Source organism: Mytilus edulis, chromosome 5 (assembly GCF_963676685.1).
Source record: "Mytilus edulis chromosome 5, xbMytEdul2.2, whole genome shotgun sequence".
Lineage (NCBI taxonomy): Eukaryota > Metazoa > Mollusca > Bivalvia > Mytilida > Mytilidae > Mytilus > Mytilus edulis.
This window is the reverse complement of record NC_092348.1, coordinates 95,981,058-96,006,237: the sequence shown is the minus strand read 5'-3', so window position 1 is coordinate 96,006,237 and position 25,180 is coordinate 95,981,058. Positions and strand designations below refer to the sequence as shown.

Sequence of the window (25,180 nt, the reverse complement as noted above, 5' to 3'; positions counted from 1 at the left end):
GAAACTAAAATTAAAATTATACAAAGGCCAGAGGCTCCTGACTTGGGACAGGCGCAAAAATGCGGCGGGGTTAAACATGTTTGTGAGATCTCAACCCTCCCCCTATACCTCTAGCCAATGTAGAAAAGTAAACGCATAACAATACGCACATTAAAATTCAGTTCAAGAGAAGTCCGAGTCTGATGTCAGAAGATGTAACCAAAGAAAATAAACAAAATGACAATAATACATAAATAACAACAGACTACTAGCAGTTAACTGACATGCCAGCTCCAGACTTCAATTAAACTGACTGAAAGATTATGATTTCATCATATGAACATCAGGCACAATCCTTCCCGTTAGGGGTTTAGTATCATACCATCATAACATATATGAGAAGAACATAACCCGTGTCATGCCAACAACTGGTTTTTGAATAAATGTGTTTAGTTCCGATGCAAAGACCCTATAAGTGAATCAATATTAACGCCAAAATATGCAATCTTTAATGACCTGACAACAGTATCGTAACTATATCCCTTCTTAATAGAATGAAATTCAAAACAGTGTGGCTGTGGCCATTGATTGACACATTAAATTCATCCATTGACTGGGACAATTTAGTGAACGTTTGTATGTAACAACTACTGCTCACTATGTACTTTTTAAAGACACCTAAACTATGGGGTCACCAAAGGTTCTCAACACCTTAATAAAGTAATTCGAAAAACTAATCAGAAATAACACGATGTTTTGATTTATATCAATTATATAAATCAAAACATAAAGGTTATTCCTGATTAATATTTTGAATTATTTTATAATTAAAGGCGTTAAGAAACCTTTGGTGACCCCACAGTTTAAATGTCTATCGTAGGTACGTCGTGAACAGTGGTCGTTACAGACAAACGTTCACGTAAATTGTCCCAGTCAATGGATGAATTTAATGTGTCAATCAATGGCCACAGCCACACTGTTTTGAATTTCATTCTAAGTCTATTCAAAGGTTTTGTTAGTTTTTGAGGTGAATACTGACACCTTTGTGCTTTATAAAGAATATTTCCATAAAAAATTGGATGTGAAATACCTGAACGTATAAGAAGTCTGCATGTTGAGCTATATTTACGAATGATGTCCTTATACCGATGATAAAATTTAGTAAATGTTTTGACTAGTTTGTGATATCGAAAACCCTGGTGTAATAATTTTTCAGTAATACATAAATTTCTCTCGTTAAAATCTAAAACATTGTTACATACACGAGCGAATCGTACAAGTTGAGATATATAAACACCGTAAGATGGTGACAAGGGAACGTCACCATCTAAAAATGGATAATTAACGATAGGAAATGAAAAATCATCTCTTTTATCATAAATTTTAGTATTCAGCTTTCCGTTAGTGATATAGATATCAAGATCGAGGAAAGGGCAGTGGTCATTGTTAGTATTAGCTTTATTTAAAGTAAGTTCAACAGGATAAATTTCTTTAATATACATACCGAAGTCGTCATTATTGAGAGCCAAAATATCATCCAAATATCTAAAAGTATTATTAAATTTGTTTATCAGATGTTGTTTCGATGGGTCTTTGCTTATTTTTGTCATAAATTGTAACTCATAGCAATACAAAAACAGGTCCGCAATAAGTGGTGCACAGTTAGTCCCCATTGGAATTCCGATAATCTGACGATATACGGAATCCCCAAAGCGAACAAAAATGTTATCTAGTAAAAATTCAAGGGCATATATAGTATCAAAGCATGTCCAATTGACATAGTTTTTTTGTTTATTGCTACTAAAAAATGACCTTAAAGAGTTTGAACATATATATTCACATTCTGACTTTTTAAATGCCCATTTAATTAGGTGTGTGAATTTTTTCTTAATGAGAATGTGAGGCAATGTGGTATACAGGGTAGAAAAATCAAAACTTTGAACAGATTTAAAATCACCAATATAAGCATGCAATTTATCAAGTACTTCCAACGAGTTCTTGACACTCCAAAAGTAATTAATTCCACTATTTTCGAAGGCCTTATTTGAACAATTTATTATCAGGTTTTTAATTGTACCAAGTGTGCTGGTAAGAAGAATAGACAATTTAGTAGTGGAACAATGGCTTGAAGACGAAATAAATCTATATTTGTAAGGTGTTTGTGTAGCTTCGGAAGCCAGTACATAGTTGGGACTTTCATTGTATTTGGCTCTGCTTGTAAAGCGGTAGCTAAAAAGTAAAATCACAAAAATACTGAACTCAGAGGAAAATCAATTCGGAAAGTCCATAATCACATGGCAAAATCAAATAACAAAACGCATCAAAAACGAATGGACAAGAACTGTCATATTCCTGACTTGGTACAGGCATTTTCAAATGTAGAAAATGGTGGATTGAACCTGGTTTATGTTTGTTACAGATGTCGTTTTCTGAAAATGGAGTCAGTTGGAATGTTGGTGAATTGGTGATTTCTTTTTTCAGAACCTCAATGTAGTTTATTGTGAGTTTGTATCCGTCTATGTCCCCGAAGCAGCAAATATGGATCATGTGCAACAGAAGGAGTCATTTAAGAAGAAAAACATATATATTTGAAGCGTTCTTAATAATATGAGAAAAAAATATCTAGTCCTCTCCAGTTCGAAATTTCTGAACCCTCCCTCCCCCTATTAAAAAAGACTTTCATATCAATTGAAACTTGCCAACCTTAATCAATTATAGTTATGTGTATTGTTTGATTGTGGTTTCATTGATGTTTACTCCGTTTTATGCAACAGTTCACATGGCAAATCAAAATCTTGAACATACAACGGAAAACAAAGACTTGACAATTACTTATTATAAAACATAATCAAATAGACGTTATTATTCTATTTGGTAATATTTTAGTAGGTTTATTACCAAAAAATCAAATTCATTTAAAACATATATTAGTCTGAACACGTTTACTACAGAAATTAATTATTTGATGAATAATTTTTTTGTATACTTGAGTAAAGATAAAATAATATTTTAACAACAGCTGCCTTTTGTTAAAGAATTCCAATTGCTTCAAATACATTTAATATCAAATATATGGCAAAAGTCATGCTGACAATGCTAAAATACGATTGAAATAGAATTTGAAATCCAAAGGGGTTTCTCCACTCATGTTCGAATCCTGCTATCAGTTTTAATGGACAACATAACGACTTATTACTTTTGTTCTGTCCATCATTAGTATTTATCAGGATATAGAGAAGATCATTCAAAACTATTAAAATAACAAACTAGAAGTTTTGCTTCAATGTTTGTACCACATTTCATGTAAAACAATCTTCATTCTAAGTACCGACTCAGTTTAAACAGCTCGCCGATTATGTATATTAACATACCCGTTTTTTTTTAGGTCACGTGTATTCCTGGGGATTCGGATATCCAGACATTTTAACACAGTGTTACACTAACTCAAGAAAAGTACAAGGATATTACGGACCCCTGAATCCTGCAAGGAATTCTACGTTTGCTTTCCTAAAGAAACTTTTTACTGAAGTTATGGATGTTTTTCCAGAGAAAGTTTTACATCTTGGTGGAGATGAAGTGCCCCTTGAGTGTTGGTTAGTAATACTGAGGTCCCCTCATTACTATTTAACTCATATAAAGTTTATTATTTATTTATTACCCATATGGTAAATACTTTTCTTTAAATTTCCCCATTATTGTTTTCTCTGGAAAAAGAAAGGGGCTGGTACAAATTTACAATAAATATGAGTCCCTGTATTGTAAGTCCGTATTTATTTTTATTGCTTTATAACACTTACAGGATCACCAGCTTTAAAACTTTTAGGTTTTTATCTGATGTTAGTAATAAAGTGTTCTTTTGTGTCTTTCTTTCCATCTAGCTGTTTCTTGTCATTTTTCCTTTTTTTACAGATTTTATATTTACGCGGTTGGTTCTCTCTCTGTTACATTTGATCTATAGCTTTAAAATTAACACTGATAAAATGTATGATTGGGATGACCAAGGGTACGGGACGATACAACAAACTATATCACTCCTATTGGGATAACCAAGGGTACGGGACGATACAACAAACTATATCACTCCTATCAGAAAAAAAGAGGTACAATAAACTCATCATAGATACCAAGATTAAATTTTGTTTTACACTAGACGCAGGTTTTATCCACAAAAAACTCATCAGTGACGTTCGAATTAAAAAAAAGTTAAAAAGTCCAAATAAAGTTGAAGAGCATTGAGGACCAAAATCCCTACAAGTTTTGCCTGATGCAGCTAAGGTAATCTATTTCTGAGGTAGAAAAGCCTTTTATTTCAAAAATTCCAAAGTTTTATAAACACACAATTAATTCATAATTATGACCATATCAATGATAATTCATGTCATCACAGAAGTGCTTACAAGCACATACCGATCAACAACAAGGTATAACACATGGTCTTTAAGCCTTGACAGGCACATAACATGGTCTAGAAACCCTGACAGGAAGAACAAATGGTCTTGGAGCCTTGACAGTAAGAACACATGGCATAGAAATCTTGACAGGAAGAACACATGGTCTTGGAGCCTTGACAGGAAGAACACATGGTCTAGAAAACCTGATAAAACACAAGGTTTAAAAGTGACAGAAGCAACACAAAGTCTAGAAGCCCTGATAGAAACCGTACACTGACAGGAAACCCTGATAGGAATAACATATAATATGTAAACCCTAATAGAAACAAAACATGGTCTAAAAACCCTGATAGGAACAAATCATCGTTTAGAAACCCTTATTGGAACAACACGTGGTCTAGAAAACCTAATAGAAACCGCACAAGGTCAAGAAACCCTGTCAGGAATAACACATGGTCTAGAAACTTTGATAGAAACAAAACATTTTAATCTATAAAGAGGTTTCCGTCAAACTATCCTACTACCTGTCGGTACATTTATTTTTGGCATTGCAGAAGTCATGTTTCTTTGACTGTCCATGATGTTAAAATTCTAAATCCCTGAGATGTGTTCTAGTTGATTTTAGTCTCTAATGTATGATTTTTTTTATTCTTATCTTTGTTTTTGCTTTTTAACTAGCTGTCAGTAACTGCGAGTACTCCCAAGTCGTACTTTCTTGTTTATTTGACCTGTTGATACTATTTGTAATACTTGTTTGTTATTTAATGTTTACTTATTCAGGGTTATTTCTGGTCTATATACCAGCCTTGATAAGTGTTTGGTATTTCACTACATCGTACTATGAACATCAACGTTATTTATTTTGTATAAATCTTTCCTTTCTCCATTTGAACTGTATATGTATACCTAACAACAAAATTATTTTCATTTACCTATGGCAGATTTTTTTACAACCTTTTTTTTTTTGTTTTTTTCTGAAACTGTTTCACATTTCACAGCGATATAATACTGTAACTTTAATTATTCATCCCTTATTTTTATTGAATTTGTATTTACATTGTATCATAGATCAAATGTATTCGATCAGTGTATGTCCATTTGTGTTAATATGTCTTTTGATTGCTTTAAACCATTTCAAATACTATTTTATAGTGTGTATTTCTTTGTTGTGATGTAACACTATTGTTTCAGATAAGGGTGAAGGTTTGGTACCATTAAAACGTTTAAAGTGGCTGCAATTGCTTGCACCTGTTTTGAGTCAGGAATCTGATGTTCAGTGGTTGTTGTTTGTTGATGTGGTTGATAAGTGTTTCTCGTTTCTTGTTTTTTATATAGATTAGACCGTTGTTTTTCCCGTTTGAATTATTTTACACTAGTCAAGTGATATTTGGGGCCCATAATAGCTTGTTGTTCAGTGTGACCCAAGGCACAAGGTTGAAGACCGTACTTTGACCTTAATAATGTAATAGAAACAATACATCATATACAAACCATGACAGGAACAACACATTGTCTAGAAACTCTTACAGGAACAACACATGGTCTAGAAACTCTGACAGGAACAACACATGGTCAAGAAACTATGACAGGAACAATACATGGTCTAGAAACTATGACAGGAACAACACATGGTATAGAAACTGACAGGAACAACACATGGTCTAGAAACTATGACAGGAACAACACATGGTCTAGAAACTATGACAGGAGCAATACATGGTCTACAAACTATGACAGGAACAACACATGGTCTAGAAACTGACAGGAACAACACTTGGTCTAGGAACAATACATGGTCGAGAAACTATGACAAGAACAACACATGGTCTAGAAACTATGACAGGAACAACAAATGGTCTAGAAACTATGACAGGAGCAACACATGGTCTACAAACTATGACAGGAACAACACATGGTCTAGAAACTGACAGGAACAACACTTGGTCTAGGAACAATACATGGTCGAGAAACTATGACAAGAACAACACATGGTCTAGAAACTATGACAGGAACAACAAATGGTCTAAAAACTATGACATGAACAACACATGGTCTAGAAACTATGACAGGAACAACACATGGTCTAGAAACTATAACAGGAGCAACACATGTTCTACAAACTATGACAGGAACAACACATGGTTTAGAAACTGACAGGAACAACACTTGGGCTAGGGACAATACATGGTCGAGAAACTATGACAAGAACAACACATGGTCTAGAAACTATGACAGGAACAACACTTGGTCTAAAAACTATGACAGGAACAACACATGATCTAGAACCTATGACAGGAACAACACATTGTCTATAAACTATGACAGGAGCAATACATGGTCTACAAACTATGACAGGAACAACACATGGTCTAGAAACTGACAGGAACAACACTTGGTCTAGGAACAATACATGGTCGAGAAACTATGACAAGAACAACACATGGTATAGAAACTATGACAGAAGCAACACATGGTATAGAAACTGACAGGAACAACACATGGCCTAGAAACTGACAGGAACAACACATAGTCCAGAAACTTTGACATGAACAAACATGGTCTAGAAACTCTGACAGGAACAACCATCAATGACAGGAACACACATAGTCTAGAAACTATGACAGGAACAACACATGGTCTAGAAAATGACAGGAACAATACATGGTCTAGAAACTATGACAAGAACAACACATGGTCTAGAAACTGACAGGAACAGCACCTAGTCTAGAAACTATGACAGGAACAACACATGGTCTAGAAACTGACAGGAACAACACATAGTCCAGAAACTATGACATGAACAAACATGGTCTAGAAACTATTACAGGAACAACACATGGGGTAGAAACTCTGACAGGAAAAACCATCAATGACAGGAACAATACATAGTCTAGAAACTATGACAGGAACAACACATGATCTAGAAACTGACAGGAACAATACATGGTCTAGAAACTATGACAAGAACAACACATGGTCTAGAAACTGACAGGAACAACACATAGTCCAGAAACTTTGACAGGAATAAACATGGTCTAGAAACTCTGACAGGAACAACACATGATCTAGAAACTATGACAGGAACAACACATGGTCTAGAAACTCTGACAGGAACAACACATGGTCTAGAAACTCTGACAGGAACAACACATCGTTCGGAAACCCTGACAGGAACAAGATATGGTCTTAATGATGTTGAAGAAGGCCGTACATTGACCTATAATGGTTTACTTTTATAAATTGTTATTTGGATGGAGAGTTGTCTCATTGGCACTCACACCACATCTTCCTATATCTATTAATACCTGATTGGAATTACATGAATTATAAAACCACTGACAGGTACAACGCATAGTCTAAATATTTTGGTGGAGCAACACATGATATAGAAGTCGTGAAAGAACAAAACATATATTCTGAAAAATTTGACAGGAACAACACATGGTTTAGAAACCCAGACAGGAACAAGACAATGTCTAGATAGTCTAAATTGGATCAGGTTCCTCCGTGTAGATAGTCTGATTTGCTACAGGTTCCTCTTAATGTCCCTCTGGTATCTTTCAAATTCAACTGAAATGTCTTATAGCAATATATTTAAACAATATATTCTCCTTCTCTATGCTCACGTTGAATTAGTATTTGCTACTTGACTTTGAATATGTAGTTTATTATGTTGAAATATTCAGTTACTCCATCTTTTACATGTTTTACTTTCATTTAACATATAGGGTAACAAATCCAGAAGTTTCAGCATTGTTAAGCAGGTTAAATAGAATTACAACGCCATCGTATGGTGACGTCATGAAACCTGTCTGGGAATGGTACACAAATAGGTAATATTTTAAACCTTAGTTAAGCTAATTTAGACTCCCAAACACGCATGTTTACGTCTCAATAGTTTTTGTCTATAAGAGTTAGAATCTGTTGTAACTGGTATGAAGAGCACAACACACCTAAATTTCATTTTTTATTGTTCATAGTCTTATTTTTTTTTCTTTCTATTATTGAGTGCCATTGTTTGTCCTGTTGATCAACGTTCACCTAAACATATTGATTTTGCAACGGGGATACACAAGTCTAACTTAATAAGGCATTTTTGCTTCAAAATAATCCTTTGGAGTTGTCTGCTCTATGGTCGGGTTGGTGTCTCTTTGACACATTCCCCATTTCCATTCTCAATTTTAGTTACATTTACTACAGCAAAAACGGGGGAACATCTATTTGTTTAGTTCTATTAATTCATTCGTTCAATATAACGGTATGATATTTTTCTGTATGAATATTTTTTTCCCCAGATTTATAAATATTTTAAAGGACATAAGACAGTCACGGAACGAAGCTGGTCAGTATATTCTTTGGGAAGAAGCTTCGAAAAACAACTTAAATGTAGGTATGATAAATTATTTAAACATGCTATTCACTTAATGAGTTATGATACAATAAAATAAATTTTAGGTCCCTTTAGGTCTGTTTTGTCTTGTGGTTGATGTCCTATTGACGCATCGCCATTATCTGTTTTGTTTTTTGGTTCATGTCCTATTGACATATTACAAGCATTCAATAGTTATCAAAGGAACCAGGCTTATAATTTTGATACGCTAGACGCGCGTTTCGTCTATTTAAGACTCATCAATGACGCTCAGATCAAAATAGTTAAAGCCGATGTTATTCATAAAGAGAAAAAGAAGTTTCTTGAGCGTCACTGATGAGTTTTATGTAGACGAAATGTGCGTCTGGCGTAATAAATTATAATCCTGGTACCTTTGATAACTATTTACACCACTGGGTCGATGCCACTGCTGGTGGACGTTTCGTCCCCGAGGGTATCACCAGCCCAGTAGTCAGCACTTCGGTGTTGACATGAATATCAATTATGTGATCATTTTTATAAATTTTCTGCTTCAAAACTTTGAATTTTTTGAAAAACTAAGGATTTTTTATCCCAGGAATAGATTACCTTAGCCGTATTTGGCACAACTTTTTGGAATTTTGGGTCCTCAATGCATTTCAACTTTGTACTTGTTTGGCTTTACAACTAGAGTCACTGATGAATCTTATGTAGACGAAACGCGCGTCTGGCGTAATAAATTAAAATCCTGGTACCTTTGATAACTATTTACACCACTGGGTCGATGCCACTGCTGGTGGACGTTTCGTCCCCGAGGGTATTACCAGCCCAGTAGTCAACACTTCGGTGTTGACATGAAGATCAATTATGTGATCATTTTTATAAATTTTCTGTTACAAAACTTTGAATTTTTTGAAAAACTAAGGATTTTCTTATCCCAGGAATAGATTAGCTTAGCCGTATTTGGCACAACTTTTTGGAATTTTGGGTCCTCAATGCTCTTCAACTTTGTACTTGTTTGGCTATACAACTATTTTGATCTTAGCGTCACTGATGAGTCTTATGTAGACGAAACGCGCGTCTGGCGTAATAAATTATAATCCTGGTACCTTTGATAACTATTGAATCAAGAGGACCACTGATTTTGGCAAGTATTCAGCATTAGAACAGAATCCAATGCTACAACTAAAAGAGGGACGAAAGATACCAGATGGACAGTCAAACTCATCAATTGAAAATAAAGTGACAACGCCATGGCTAAAAATGAAAAGACAAACAGATAAACAATAGTACACATGACACAACATAGAAAACTAAAGAATAAACAACACGAACCCCACCAAAAACCAGGGGTGATCTCAAGTGCTGCAGAAGGGTAGGCAGATCCTGCTCCACATGTGGCACCCGTCGTTCCCTTAAGTTTACATCGCTAATCATACGGCAACAACAACATAAATAAACATAATGCTATTGAGTTACTTGTCTTCTAGGTTTTTTTTAAACTGTGTAAATCTTTTAGGAAGTAAAACCATATTGATAAAAAGTACTCCAAAGCTTCAGCGCCATTTAATTTCGTTATTGAGACGATATGGGTTAAAATTTTATTGTTTAAAAGATAATTACAAGCATGGTTAAGATGTGTTTTTGCCTAGTCATTTGCAGGTTTCAATATTATTGGTAAGTTCATTTATTTATCATTATTACACTGATTTAATTTTACAGATAGCAAAAGATGCAATAATTCAGATCTGGTTAGGAGGAGGCAAGGAAATTCTCAAAGCCCTTGATCAAGGATATCGTGTTCTGTTTTCATCTTGTTGGTATTTAGATCACTCAAAATACGGCATTCATTGGACAGATTATTATCTCTGTGACCCAACACATCATAATATAAGTAAGATATGAATAAATGCTAGAGCTAATTTCCTAATGCTTGTATACTAAAACTTTGGTTGGCTTGCTTGCTTTGTTTGTACGAACGTTAACTCAAGCTTTGTAATTTAGATCAAAAACATCTTTAAATAATGTATATAGGCATAGTTAAACCTATATGTTTATTATTTGAATTTGATCGTTATGCCAATAACAATTGTACAACAAGCAACCTAACCAAAGTTTTGCTCTACATGCATTTGGAAATCAGCTCTAAACATAGTAAACATCTAGATATAGCAAGTACGATGATTGAGAATAAAATGTCTCTCGCGATTTATATGTTCTTTACATAACTTCTATTCAAGTCAACATATATCAAAAAGGTTTAAGTGTAGACGATTACCTTATATATAAAACATATCAAAAATATACTTCAAATCGACTTAAAATAGATCCTCAAGTCAGAAAGTTATTGTCCACGTTTTGTATGACCATATGTTACCTAAAATCTTAGCTTTATATAATCTATTATAATTTTAAAATTATTTCTTGTATCGGTATTTGAATGAGATATATGTCTAGTATTTGTTATGTCGATATATATTTACCTTTCATGTCTTGTTTGATGTGTTTTAGAATTTCATTGATTTAATGTCAATTAATGTTAAGATTTGATTAACTTATCAACATGATGTTGTCATTTTTTATTATTATTAAAGTAAGATTTATTTCGAACAATCAGAGATTTTTCATTACAAAATTTAGTTTTTTTACAAAAATAAGTGTCTCGCCTTAACTAAAGTAAAACTTCGCAATGTCCTTCTCATTTAGGAATATTATATTGATACAGTTTTCAGTACTTCACTATCAAAATTTCTTTCTTAAAGATTACTATTAAGCATCGCATGTTTTTCACAAAGAATGTCTAAAAGCCGAAACACGCATTTAAATTCAAGACAGGATTTAAAAAACTCAATATAACCCAAGCTTCAGTTTACTGTGCTGCACTCGCTATATGTCCACAAAAGAATAATCACCGCATTCAAATCAATACTCGGAAGAGTGCCAAATCTATTATGTTGTTGGAAAGAACTGAAACCCAAACTGAAAATCCAAGTAAAGGCAATATCAGAATACCACAGTTCAAAGACATAAATCGATTTACCAATCCGAGGCTTTATAACGTAGGGGAAAATAAGGATTTTCAATGATTTCAATATTTTATAGACAATAAAAGAGAAGCGAAAGATACCAAAGGGACATCTAAACTCATAACACGAAAAAAACCTGAAAAATGCATGGCATTTAGCAAAAATCCGGGCCCCCTTTTTTGGGGAATATTTGTGGATCACTGAAGCATGACTGCAGTGGACCCCCTCTTAAGCAGTCAATTGACCCGCTAAAATGACAACATTACTTGACAGGAATACAGTACAAAAGAATACTCAGGATAGAGAAATATATAAATGAATAATATAACAGGACATTATAACAAATAAACCACAGAATAACAACTGACAAACACACGAATGTTTTAACGTCACAGTTAAATTTCTAAAAATAGAATATAACATTTGGATTTAGTTTTTAATGTTGTTATTTTATATATTTATAAAGCTCGAATGTCCTGTAAAAAGTGCAAATGTCATGAAGAAAAGAGGAAATGTCTTTTTTTTTATTTCCACTTAAGAAAGCGCAAATATATATTAAAAAAACGTCCCGTGCTAGACTAAATCAATAAAGAACAACCACAACCGTACATTTTATTGCATTGGAAGTTTGTAAAAAGATGTGTAACATATATTATATATTTTTTAGTCGTCCTAAACATGAATGAAATATTTGGACGTTAAGCAACCAACAATCAATCAATCAATTTTCTTGAACAGATTAAATAAAAAAAAATCATTTGGATATACTACATGTATATATATATATATATTACCGTATTTTTAATAAGACGACATATTTTTTATTTTATTTTGTAATCTTCATTCATATTAATTTATATTATAGAGTACCAACCCTCACTTATAAATGGTAAATATTAAATGTTTGTCTTGGTGAATTTTCGTGTTGTTCCTATAATGCTTTGTAAGTGATGCTTTTAATTTCAATCATAGAATGATTTTTCCTACAAAGTATGCTTATTTCAGTCGCTTTATTCCACATCATGATTAATTATTACCTTATTTATAAAAGTGCCAATTTTCATATGCTTAACCCACAGCTTATGGGTATTTGTTGGTTGATATGAGCCTCTATGTTAAGGTTCAAATTATTTTAGTATTACTTTTTTTTTATAAGAGCGTCACTGATGAGTGTTTTGTAGACAAAACACGCCTCTGGCACAAATATAAAATTTCTATCCTGGTATTTATGATGAGTTTATTATGCTTACCACACGTTATTCTCTACAAGTGGGATGTTTAACTATAAGTAAAACTATGTTTAACCCGACATTTCCTTGGATATGACGGTTGTGAGCCTTTCTTTCTTTTTGTTGATATAGTCTAACTTTTGATTTTGATAGTTGAAATGAACAAACCTTTTTTGGAATTTACATTGGAGTTCGAAATTTTGATTATAATTGTTGTTAATAAGATACATCTTTTAAAGGCGCATTTTTCAGCCCAAAGGACTGGTCATTGTTATCATCATATTATATAAGTCATCTTCTAAAATCAATGCCTATTTTTCGGATCCTTTATCCTCCATATATTCAATTCAAACAAATTGTTTTAATTTGATATACAAAAACGCAAAAATAGAACAGCCAAAGTAATCTTGTATTAATTCAAATTTGACTAAGTGAGTCTCAGATTTCGTAAAATTTCTAATTATTTTACATCCTTTTTTTAAGCTTTGCATGTTTTAAATACGTCCTGAATGTGCTGATATATTATCCGCTTACGTAAAGCAAACAAAAATCAATTAATTCTGTTAGTATTGCTGTCATTTGACGTATCGTATAACATGTTTAATTTCTTACAATATGTTTTTATCTTAATGTTTGTTTTATATAATAATCATGTAGTTGTATTCCTAAACCAAAAGTTATTGTAAAAGGGGGACGAAAGATACCAGGGGGACAGTGAAACTCATAAATCGAAAATAAACTGACAACGCCTGGCTAAAAATGAAAGAAGACAAACAGACACACAATAGACAAAAAATGACACAACATAGAAAACTAAAGAATAAGCAACACGAACCCAATCAAAAACTAGGGGTGGTCTCAGGTGCTTCGGAAGGGTTAGCAGATCCTGCTCCACATGTTGCACCCGTCGTGCTGTGTATGTTATGACAAATCCGGTGAATAGTCTAATTCGGTAGGTTACATTTATGAAAGGGAAGGGGATTGTTTGTAGTTACGACGTAAGGAACATATCCGATATAATTTTGTGAAACGGTTATTTCATAGGTTCTTGCGTTAAAAAAGTGTAAATGTTTATACATAAAAAGAACAAAATTATAAATTTTACAACTTCTAAGTCATAAATGATATGTCATGTTAAAAGGAAATTTCAACATCGAAATAGCTGTATGTACCCTTTAAAGTTCTCTTACAAAATGAAGAGATAAAAACAGACAGTAAAGATGACAAAACAATTCGTCTTATTTGTTGATTTGATTTTAAAAAGATGTGTTAAAATAATATATGTAGATAGTTAAATTTTTCAATACGTTAACACATACTACGACATTAATTGTATGTGCTTACTCTGTGACTGGGATTAAGAACTAATTGAGAAAAAAAAATGATAAGGATATAAATAATGACTTGTTCATAAATTTTTTCACTAATATTACAAATCGAATATTTTGATAATGTCCAACTTATATCTCATCTTCTTATAACAATTGCGAGATGTGGTATTATTGCCAATGAGAAACTATCCATCAGAGTTCTCATAACGTGAATAAAAGCCATTATATTAATTCAAGTTCAGCTAAAATCATTTATTATAAACAGATCTCAAACGAAGAGAAGACAAGATATTAGGCGGAGAAGTTTGTTTGTGGAGTGAATATATAACCAGCGAGTCTCTAATGTCAGTAATGTGGTAAGTTAGAGATCTGTTTGGGTTTGTGGAGTGAATATATAAAAGAGGGACGAAAGATACCAAAGGGACAGTCAAACTCTCCAGCTAGTCTCTAATGTCAGTAATGTGGTAAGTTAGAGATATGTTTAGGTCTGTGGAGTTAATATATAACCAGCGAGTCTCTAATGTCAGTAATGTGGTAAGTTAGAGATATGTTTGGGTTTGTGGAGTGAATATATAACCAGCGAGTCTCTAATGTCAGTAATGTGGTAAGTTAGAGATATGTTTGGGTTTGTGGAGTTAATATATAACCAGCGAGTCTCTAATGTCAGTAATGTGGTAAGTTAGAGATCTGTTTGGGTTTGTGGAGTGAATATATAAAAGAGGGACGAAAGATACCAAAGGGACAGTCAAACTCTCCAGCTAGTCTCTAATGTCAGTAATGTGGTAAGTTCGAGATATGTTTAGGTCTGTGGAGTTAATATATAACCAGCGAGTCTCTAATGTCAGTAATGTGATAAGTTCGAGATATGTTTAGGTCTGTGGAGTTAATATATAACCAGCGAGTCTCTAATGTCAGTAATGTGGTAAGTTAGAGATATGTTTGGGTTTGTGGAGTAAATATATAACCAGCGAGTCTCTAATGTCAGTAATGTGGTAAGTTAGAGATCTGTTTGGGTTTGTGGAGTGAATATGTAACCAGCGAGTCTCTAATGTCAGTAATGTGGTAAGTTAGAGATATGTTTAGATCTGTGGAGTAAATATATAACCAGCGAGTCTCTAATGTCAGTAATGTGATAAGTTCGAGATATGTTTAGGTTTGTGGAGTGAATATATAACCAGCGAGTCAACGGTTTTCTTTTGAGGCTCCGTAATCTTATTGTTTCATTTTGACTTTTCTCTACGTATTTCCTTCAAAGTTTATTTCTTGGAGCTGCCTATCCAAAAATTAGTCTGTTAAAAAAAAACCGGAATTTTTTTTATTGACATTGCCTGTGTTTCTTCCGAATTTTTTTTCTGATTGCTCCCATTGTATCTTCAGGCATTGTGAAAAACTTGAACAGTGGTATACTACTGTTGCCTTTATTGCTCATTTTGAAAATTCATTTTTCGGAGCAATAAAAAAAGTAGTAGTTGAACAACACAATCAGTTAAGGGCCAACTTAACATTAAAAGTTAACACATGTATCACATTTTATAAACTGAAAGTTTCTTAGGGATAAATATCAGTGCAATACAAAACAGTAACTACAGGTCGTGGTATACAATCGGAGACCTCCAGGGGTATCAAAATATGTTTACATATAAATGAGTATACTTTTAACTTTAAAATGTACATCTTTGTTGAATTGACAGGCCAAGAGCATCTGCTGCTGCAGAAAGATTATGGAGTAGTTCCTCAGTTATAAGTATACAATCAGCTGGTAGACGTCTACAGGAGCATCGGTGTAGAATGTTGAGGTAAAAACTATAAGAATGCCAATGGGAGAACTCTCCATCCAAGTCACAATTAGTAAAAGTAAACCGCTATAGGTCAAGGTACGGCTTTCACTAAACAGCAAGCTATAAAGGGTCACTTCCATTCACAATGATGTAATACAAGAATTATCTGTTTCATCCCGTTATCGTCATTATACTATGGTATGGAGATAAGGTTTATACGTTAATGAAACAGCATCCCAAGGAGACCAAAACACACCTGCATCTGAACAAATAGTCATAAAAATACAATATGCGAAATTCTGGGTCTGTCAATAAATAATATAGAGATTATATAAAGTTCCTTCAATTACAAACACATCATGAATGCCAAAATACTGACTATTGACGAAGTCCTCGACTTAAAATACCAAACTGCAAGCAAAGTCTGCTACGATTATGAAATAACGAACGAAGACTACTACAATTAAAATATGCAGCATTTCTAAATAATGTTCATAAAAAAATTGATGTTTTGAGAAAACACATATACCTAATACTGTATTTTTTTTATAATCAGTCCTTGGTGACAATATAATGGAATACAAGTGAGAGGTTTAGCTAGCTATAAAACCAGGTTCAATCCACCATTTTCTACATTTGAAAATGCCTGTACCAAGTCAGGAATATGACAGTTCTTGTCCATTCGTTTTTGATGCGTTTTGTTATTTGATTTTGCCATGTGATTATGGACTTTCCGAATTGATTTTCCTCTGAGTTCAGTATTTTTGTGTTTTAACTTTTGCTTTTACTAAATTTCACAGACGCCATCACCAGTTGGTTCACCGTTATGGAATAACCGTTTCACTTTTGATATCAAATATGTTCCTTAAGTCGTAAAAGCAATCCCTTTCCCTTTTCATGAATGTGACTTACCGAATTAAACTACTTACCGGGTTTCTAATAACACCAGAAACACGACGGGTGCCACATGTGGAGCAGGATCTGCTTACCCTTCCGGAGTACATGAGATCACCTCCAGTGTTTGGTGGGGTTCGTGTTGCTTAGTCTTTAGTTTTATATGTTGTGTCTAGAGTACCATTATTTGTCTATTTGTCTTTTTATTTTTTAGCCATAGTATCCCTCTCGTATCTTAAACCGTTCCCTTATTTGCTGTGAAATAAAGGTTCCATATGTGCATGTCATTCACTCATTTTACCAAACAAGCTATATATGAAACAAAGTTTAATCCCTAATTTTCTTTGTTAGAATTGCATGCATGTTTCAAACAAGGATAATGACATTTGTTTTGCATTTGTTTGAACCTTTTATTTTACAATTTCATATGGACTGTGAGTTATGAATTTCACTTGGAGTTGGGTGTTATATTTGTTGTACCTTTTATTTTCATAATATTAATACCATACATTTTTTTTACATTTTTATAGACGGGGACTACAAGTTGGCCATATAAATGGACCAGACTATTGTCTGTTACCTAAACATAGAAACGATTTTAAGAGTAAGAATATTAAAAAACGAAGTGCAGAAAAAATGGAGGAAATGAATCTCGGATATCGTACTAGTCTTGTTTTTAAGGAAATTAATGTAAGTAAATATTTATTTCATCTACTTAAAATAACACATACACATAATTACACGTAATTGTACACTAATTCCATCCAGATATAACCAAAAGCAAAACTTCAGGAAGAACAAATAATAGTTATCAAAGGTACCAGGATTATAATTTAGTACGCCAGACGCGCGTTTCGTCTACATAAGACTCATCAGTGACGCTCATATCAAAATATTTATAAAGCCAAACAAGTACAAAGTTGAAGAGCATTGAGGATCCAAAATTCCAAAAAGTTGTGCCAAATACGGCTAAGGTAATCTATGCCTGGGATAAGAAAATCCTTAGTTTTTCGAAAAATTCAAACTTTTGTAAACAGGAAATTTATAAAAATGACCACATTATTGATATTCATGTCAACACCGAAGTGTTGACTACTGGGCTGGTGATACCCTCGGGGACGAAACGTCCACCAGCAGTGGCATCGACCCAGTGGTGTAAATAGTTATCAAAGGTACCAGGATTATAATTTAGTACGCCAGACGCGCGTTTCGTCTACATAAGACTCATCAGTGACGCTCATATCAAAATAAATAAGTGTGTTATTAATGAAAAAATCAAAATAAGGTACCTTATCATGTGTTTCCAAAACGTTTGCATATAGTTAACAACCTAGTCCGAATCAGTAAAAATACATATAATCAAGTTAGATAATGATGAGGAGGGATTAATAACGACCTTGACTTCCCATGTAATCAAGTTAGATAATGATGAGGAGGGGGGGGGGGGGTTAATAACGACCTTGACTTCTAGTGCTGAAAAAAAATTGTACCGTTTATGTTATTATAAGAGTGATTTTCCTTACATGAGGGATTTTTACCCTCTATTGTGTTTTGAGCAAAAACCAAAGAAGATAGAGGGATAGAAAAAATAAACAGACTTAATTATCAGCATTACATGATTAAAAAATAAAATCACAAAAAATACTGAACTCAGAAGAAAATTCAAATCGGAAAGTCCTTAATTTTTTTCGTGAGTTCTATTCTCGTCTACAATGTAAGAATGTATCAATTGTTGAATATGTATAAAGATCAAGGTTAGCGAAACTCGCTCTTTAGGGCCTCTAAATTTTTGTTCAATTAAACATGATTCTAATAGTATGATAATAATGACTGATTACACTACTGTTTATTAATCTATTACCTTTTCTTTTTTATTTCAGAATTTAGAGCCATTTCTTATAGGACTAGTATTTAGTATAAGTGGTGCCTTATTTATTTTACTTTTAGCTTGTTTAAAATTTAAATCAAGAGTTTTTGTAATCTGCTGGACATTTAAATAACTTATTTTTATATAAATATTTTTATACTTTGTCTTATTTCTACGGCCAGCCAACTTTATATAATAATTGACTCTTGATAAAATTGTTACAATTATTTATCAATGCCATAGACATGATGCGTTGATAAATCATTGTATCAATTGAAATCAAAAGGCAACAATTTATTTATTATAAGATATTTTGTTCCTCTCCAATTTTCTAGAGTTTGCTAAAGATACTTTTAAACTGCTCCCTGTTTTTAAACTAAATATATGTTATGTTTTTACTCCGAGGAATATTAAAAAAGGAAAGTCCCTAATAAAATGGTAAAATCAAAGCTCAAACCCATCAAACGAATGGATAACAACTTTCATATTCCTGACTTGGTACAGGCATTTTCTTATAGAAAATGGTGGATTAAACCTGGTTTTGAAGCTAGCTTAACATCTCAGTTGTATGACAGTCGCATCAAATTCCATTATAGTGACAACGATGTGTGAACAAAACAAACAGACATAATAGGTAAAAGCTACTGTTGTTCTAAAGACAAATTTCCAAAAGGCTTATAAGGGACGCTCTAATCAAAATTTTACAAAAAATTTTATCGAAAGTTAACAAAGAAGGAACGTGTGAAACAATAGAAGTTGACAACTGTCGTTCAGTTCACTCCCATGTCAAACAATGAAGACGAAGTTCATTAGAATCCCAAACGAACTAACATTATTAAAATACAATAACAAAAGAAGTCTATGTAATGTTCATCAAATGTCTGTAAGACGCTTTGGCTAAAAATAAACGACGAAGTAAAAGTAGCCCATTATATCTCATTTAAGATTAAATTCGTTACAAGAATTGCCTCCGTACGCTAAGCAGTATTTCTTCCCTTTTATGAAATTACGCCCTTCTTTGAAAAATTATATAATTTTGGTATCCACAAAGAGAAGACGAATAACCAGGGTGATGCACATGCATAGAACGAGACGCTTATTATGTCGATGCACCCGGTATTGGAGTTTACTCTGATTTTGTTTGTTACCTAGATTTAAATAGGTTTTTTTTATTAAACATTTATGTGATTTGAATATCGGTAAACCACTTGTTGTCTAAATGTAAGAGTTCTTTTGCTAAGTAGCTCAGCAGTAATACCAGTATTCAAATTTTTTCGCCGTACGCGTCATTTCGTCTACAAAAGACACATCTGTGAAGCTCTAAATAAAACTAATAATAGCCAAATAATTTACAAAATTGAAGAGAATTGAAGACCCTAAATAGCAAATAGTTACCAAAGGTACCAGGCTAATAATGTGATACGCCAGACGCGCGTTTCGTACCCATAAGACTCATCAGTGACGCCCAGATAAAAAATAGTTAGAAAGCCAAACAAGTATAAAATTGAGGAGCATTGAAGACCAAAAATTCCAAAAAGTGATGGTATGATACTAAACCCCTAACGGGAAGGATTGTACCTGATATTCATATGATGAAATCATAATCTTTCAGTCAGTTTAATAGAAGTCTGGAGCTGGCATGTCAGTTAACTGCTAGTAGTCTGTTGTTATTTATGTATTATTGTCATTTTGTTTATTTTCTTTGGTTACATCTTCTGACATCAGACTCGGACTTCTCTTGAACTGAATTTTAATGTGCGTATTGTTATGCGTTTACTTTTCTACATTGGCTAGAGGTATAGGGGGAGGGTTGAGATCTCACAAACATGTTTAACCCCGCCGTATTTTTGCGCTTGTCCCAAGTCAGGAGCCTCTGGCCTTTGTTAGTCTTGTATTATTTTAATTTTAGTTTCTTGTGTACAATTTGAAATTAGTATGACGTTCATTATCACTGAACTAGTATATATTTGTTTAGGGGCCAGTTGAAGGACGCCTCCGGGTGCAGGAATTTCTCGCTACATTGAAGACCTGTTGGTGACCTTCTGCTGTTTTTTTTTTTTTTTTTTTTTTTTTTTTTTTTTTTTTTTTTTTTTTTTTTTTTTTTTTTCTATGGTCGGGTTGTTGTCTCTTTGGCACATTCCCCATTTCCATTCTCAATGTTATGCTAAACGTACTGCCAAATATAGCTAAGGTAAATAAATGCAACAGTAGTATACCGCTGTTCAAAAGTCATAAGTTGATTCAGAAAAATCTGGATTACAAACTACAACCGAGAAAAACACATTAACTATAAAAGGAAAACAGACTTACTAACTGCTTAAAAAACGCCAACATACATAAAACGGACTATTTGATAACAACTGCCATATTTCGTGACATTTTAAGAAAAAATGGTGGGTTAAACCCGGTTTTTGTTTGTCATCTAGATTTGAATTGGTTTTTTTTTCTATTATTTATTGATGTGAACTGAACATCGTTAAACCACTGTTGTCTACATTTAAAATTATGGTTTCTCAATAAATAATGCAAAATTTAGTGAATATGTTGAACGCACCTATCCCATCGAACTAGAGATAAAGGATACAACAAATACAGTTAAGTCGGTCTCATATCTTGACTTGCATCTAGAAATTGACAATGAAGGTCGGTTGAAAAACAGAATTTTACGACAAAAGAGATGATGTCAGCTTCCCAATTGTGAACTTTCCATTTCTATGTAGCAACATTACAGCAGCGCCTGCTTACGGAGTATATATCTCCAAATTGATACGATATTCCTATGCTAGTGTTTCCTATCATGATTTCCTTGATAGAGGTATGCTGCTCACAAGGAAGCTATTAAACCAGGGGTTTCAAATGGTGAAATTGAAAACATCCCTTCGTTAATTTTACGGACGCCATCACCAGTTGATTGACCGTTACAGAATAACCGTTTTACAGATGATATCGGATATGCTCCTTATGTCGTAACGACAATCCACCTCCCTTTTCACCACGAATGTGACCTATCGAATTAGACTATCTAAAGGGTTTGTAAAAACAGGAGCAACACGACTGGTGCCACATGTTGAGCAGGATCTGCTTACCCTCCGGAGCACTTGAAATCACCCCCAGTTCTTGGTGGGATTCGTGTTGCTTTGTCTTTAGTTTTCTATGTTGTGTCTTGTGTACTGTTATTTGTCTGATTGTCTTTTTTTTTACCATGACGTTGTCAGTTTATTTTCGATCTATGAGTTTGACTGGTATCTTATGCCCCTCTTTTAAAATTTTGACTAATAAACTCATTGTAGAAACTAAGCTTCGAAATATATATGCCATATGTTATAATAACCCAATTAATGAGCAGAAAACGAGTGGGAATATGATATGAATAAATTGAGAAAAGTTCCATCGTCAAATCATTTTTCCAACCTAAAATTAGACTCACCGTCGATTTCGTGATTACTATGAGCAATTCGACTGGTGCTTACACTTCCTTGGCACCAGAGATCACCCCTAGTTTTGTTTGAACATATTCGGGTGATGTTGCTTTATAAGTGTTGCACTTGGTGCTAATTAATTTTCAATTCGTGTGTTGTTTCAACCGGTAATAGTCTTGTCTGTTATTTAACGTAAACAAAAGCGTGTTTCGATTTCAAAATGTCATATTTTAATGAAAAACTAAAAATATCGAGAGCAAACTTTTGTGGTGGCTAAATGTGAAATCAATAATACAATAAAATTATCAAAATATGACAAAAATGTATTGCAATACTTTTGATCATGCAGAATCGCTATTGATCCATTTGTTTCAAAAGCGACCATGGCATAGACTAGCGTCCGACTTGTTCGGTGTTGATTATTTTTAGCGATACATTCAGATACCAAATAAATGCCGTTAGTTTTCTTAATTGAATTGTTTTACACTATTTTTCATGTCGGGGCCTATTATAGCCGACTATACGGTATCGAATTTTCACATTGTTGAAGACCGTGCGGTTGTCAAAACCTGCTCAAATTCACTCTATTTGAACTTTGGTTGATAATTGTCTCATTGACAATCACACCATACCTCCTTATGTTTATATTCAGAAAACAAATTTCTCTAGTCGTTTAAAGTCTATTTTCGCATGACATGGATTATATAATTTATTAACATTCAAAAAGTAAAATCACAAAAATACTGAACTCAGAGGGAAATCAAATCGGAAAGTCCATAATCACATGGCAAAATCAAATGACAATACACATCCAAAACGAATGGACAACAACTGTCATATTCCTGACTTAGTTCAGGCATCTTCAAATGTAGAAAATGGTGGATTAAAACCTGGTTTTATAGCGCTAAACCTCTCACTTTGTACGACAGTCTCATCAAATTCCGTTATATTTACAATGATGCTTGAACTAAACAGACACAATAAATAAAACAGTCAAAATATGGGTACAGCAGTCATCACCGTGTTACAATTTAAAACAACTCCCTCCATTGTAAGGGTATCGACACGTGATGAGTAGTACACGATTTTACAATACTAACGGACAAGCCGAAAGGAGCATTCAAACTGTTAACAATAAAACTGCTTAAAATTGCGGAGTATAAATACAATTATTTGCTTTCTTTTTGTGATAACATCGTTTGCTTCGGTTAGAGCCAAACATAACTTTTTACAGGGCACTAGCTAAGAACATTGATACCAGTTGCTTTCATAAACCTCATCTTTGAATGGGCTAACGTTGGCGAGTTGTTAAAAAGGGAAGATGAATATAAATTGAAACAAAAACAGTATTATGACGGACAACACTTTGCACAAAATAAAAAAATAAATAAAAAAAAAATAAAAAAAATAAAGATTGTGTTTGGGTAAAAGATCAAACAAAACAAGGAACAGTTAAAGCAGAATCAAATAAACCGCGTTTGTTTATCATGTTAACTGAAGGCGGCACTTTACAAGTATACCTGAAATTGTTTAAAAATAAAACATATTTGTCAATTTTCTAGTTTCTTAATCTATGGCTGATTTTCTAATTTCCAAATCCATTGAAGATGTTCGACAAATGGAGGACAAGACAATATATATATATAACAAATGAGTTGCCTTTAATAAATTGCTTTCTCAAGAATCATACTTTCTCCAACTGTCAGATATTCGACATATATATAGCTAATAGTGATCAAAGGTATGAGGCTTATAATTTAATACGCCAGATGCGCGTTTTGTCTACATAAGATTCATCAGTGACGCTCAGATCAAATGTTATAAAGCCAAACAAGTACCAAGTTGAAGAGTATTGAGGACCCAAAATTCCAAAAAAATGTGCCAAATACGGCTAAGGTAATCTATTCCTGGAGCTAAATACGGTGTAGAGAGTTATCAGAAATAAATGAACGATTTTCTCGAGAAGAAATCTTTAATACAATAGTACAGGCAGTCACTGTAATAAAGCTGAAATATTGTAGAGCAATATAAAGAAATTAAAGAGTACCAAAACATCAGAAATAACAGCAAAAAAACATCATATCATTAGAAAAATTATACAAGTAAAGCAAAAACCATACCAAAATCATAGCAAAACTCCTTTAAGCAACAGACAGACACACAGACGAGGACAAAAACTAAAAGTGTATTTCCGATTTAAAGTCGACCTTTTTGCTCATAAAATTGTGCAATTTCAAAATCTGCCACAGATTTGGAGAAAACAATTAATTGCCATAGATTAATGATGGCGTTTGTGACGTCATACTTGCCGTAGATATGAAATCTGCCAAAGATCTGGAAACCTCCTAAGATATGCACTACTTATTACTGGTCAAAGTTAGATAAGTCAATTTTTATCATGATTTTCTTATTTCATATTTATAATGTAGATACTATCTCCCAGGGTTATCAATAGCCAATAATCAGCCATTTTGTATTGATTTGTTCATTTTCTTAAATTCATAAGTTGTTGATATATTCGAAACATGACAGTGTTCTTCCCAAAGGCATGCAATTGTTTTAGTTGTATTTGAAACAACTGTTCAAAAGTTTGGATACTTCTAATTTTGGTCTCTCCACGACTTGATTCGATCACTTCTGATGTGTCATATGAATTCGAAACGAACGTCTGGCGTTCCACATAATAAGCGTGTTGTCTTTGATGAGGTTTTTTTCAACCTCTCTTTGTCTGAGGGCGAACAAACACTACAAATATCAACTAGAGACATACATAGAACTTTCGTCTCTCCCAACAGCATCCTGGCCTTGAACAGTAGTATAAGAGCACAACATAAGGAAAAAGTTTTTTTTAAAAATCAGTTGAGAAAAAAACATCAGCTTATAACAAAACACAAATAACAGATCTGAGGTAAAGGGAG

At 33.4% G+C, this 25,180-nt stretch overlaps 1 protein-coding gene across 4 annotated transcripts in view; it reads left to right on the top strand.

Moving 5' to 3' along the window:
* The window catches only part of LOC139524867 (beta-hexosaminidase subunit beta-like), a 35,754-nt gene extending 16,749 nt beyond the window's left edge, over positions 1-19,005 (top strand). For 3 of the 4 annotated variants that reach the window (XM_071319992.1, XM_071319990.1, XM_071319991.1), the window contains 8 exons: positions 3,365-3,572; positions 8,099-8,203; positions 8,666-8,756; positions 10,441-10,612; positions 14,570-14,660; positions 15,996-16,100; positions 17,507-17,666; positions 18,857-19,005. In XM_071319992.1, coding sequence (XP_071176093.1) covers positions 3,365-3,572; positions 8,099-8,203; positions 8,666-8,756; positions 10,441-10,612; positions 14,570-14,660; positions 15,996-16,100; positions 17,507-17,666; positions 18,857-18,976 — 1,052 coding nt within the window. In that variant the 3' untranslated portion in view covers positions 18,977-19,005. Of the gene's footprint in view, positions 1-3,364; positions 3,573-8,098; positions 8,204-8,665; positions 8,757-10,440; positions 10,613-12,609; positions 12,634-14,569; positions 14,661-15,995; positions 16,101-17,506; positions 17,667-18,856 lie in introns of all 4 variants that reach the window. The other variant, XM_071319989.1, reaches the window with a different exon arrangement.
* Positions 19,006-25,180: the final 6,175 nt, after the last annotated feature.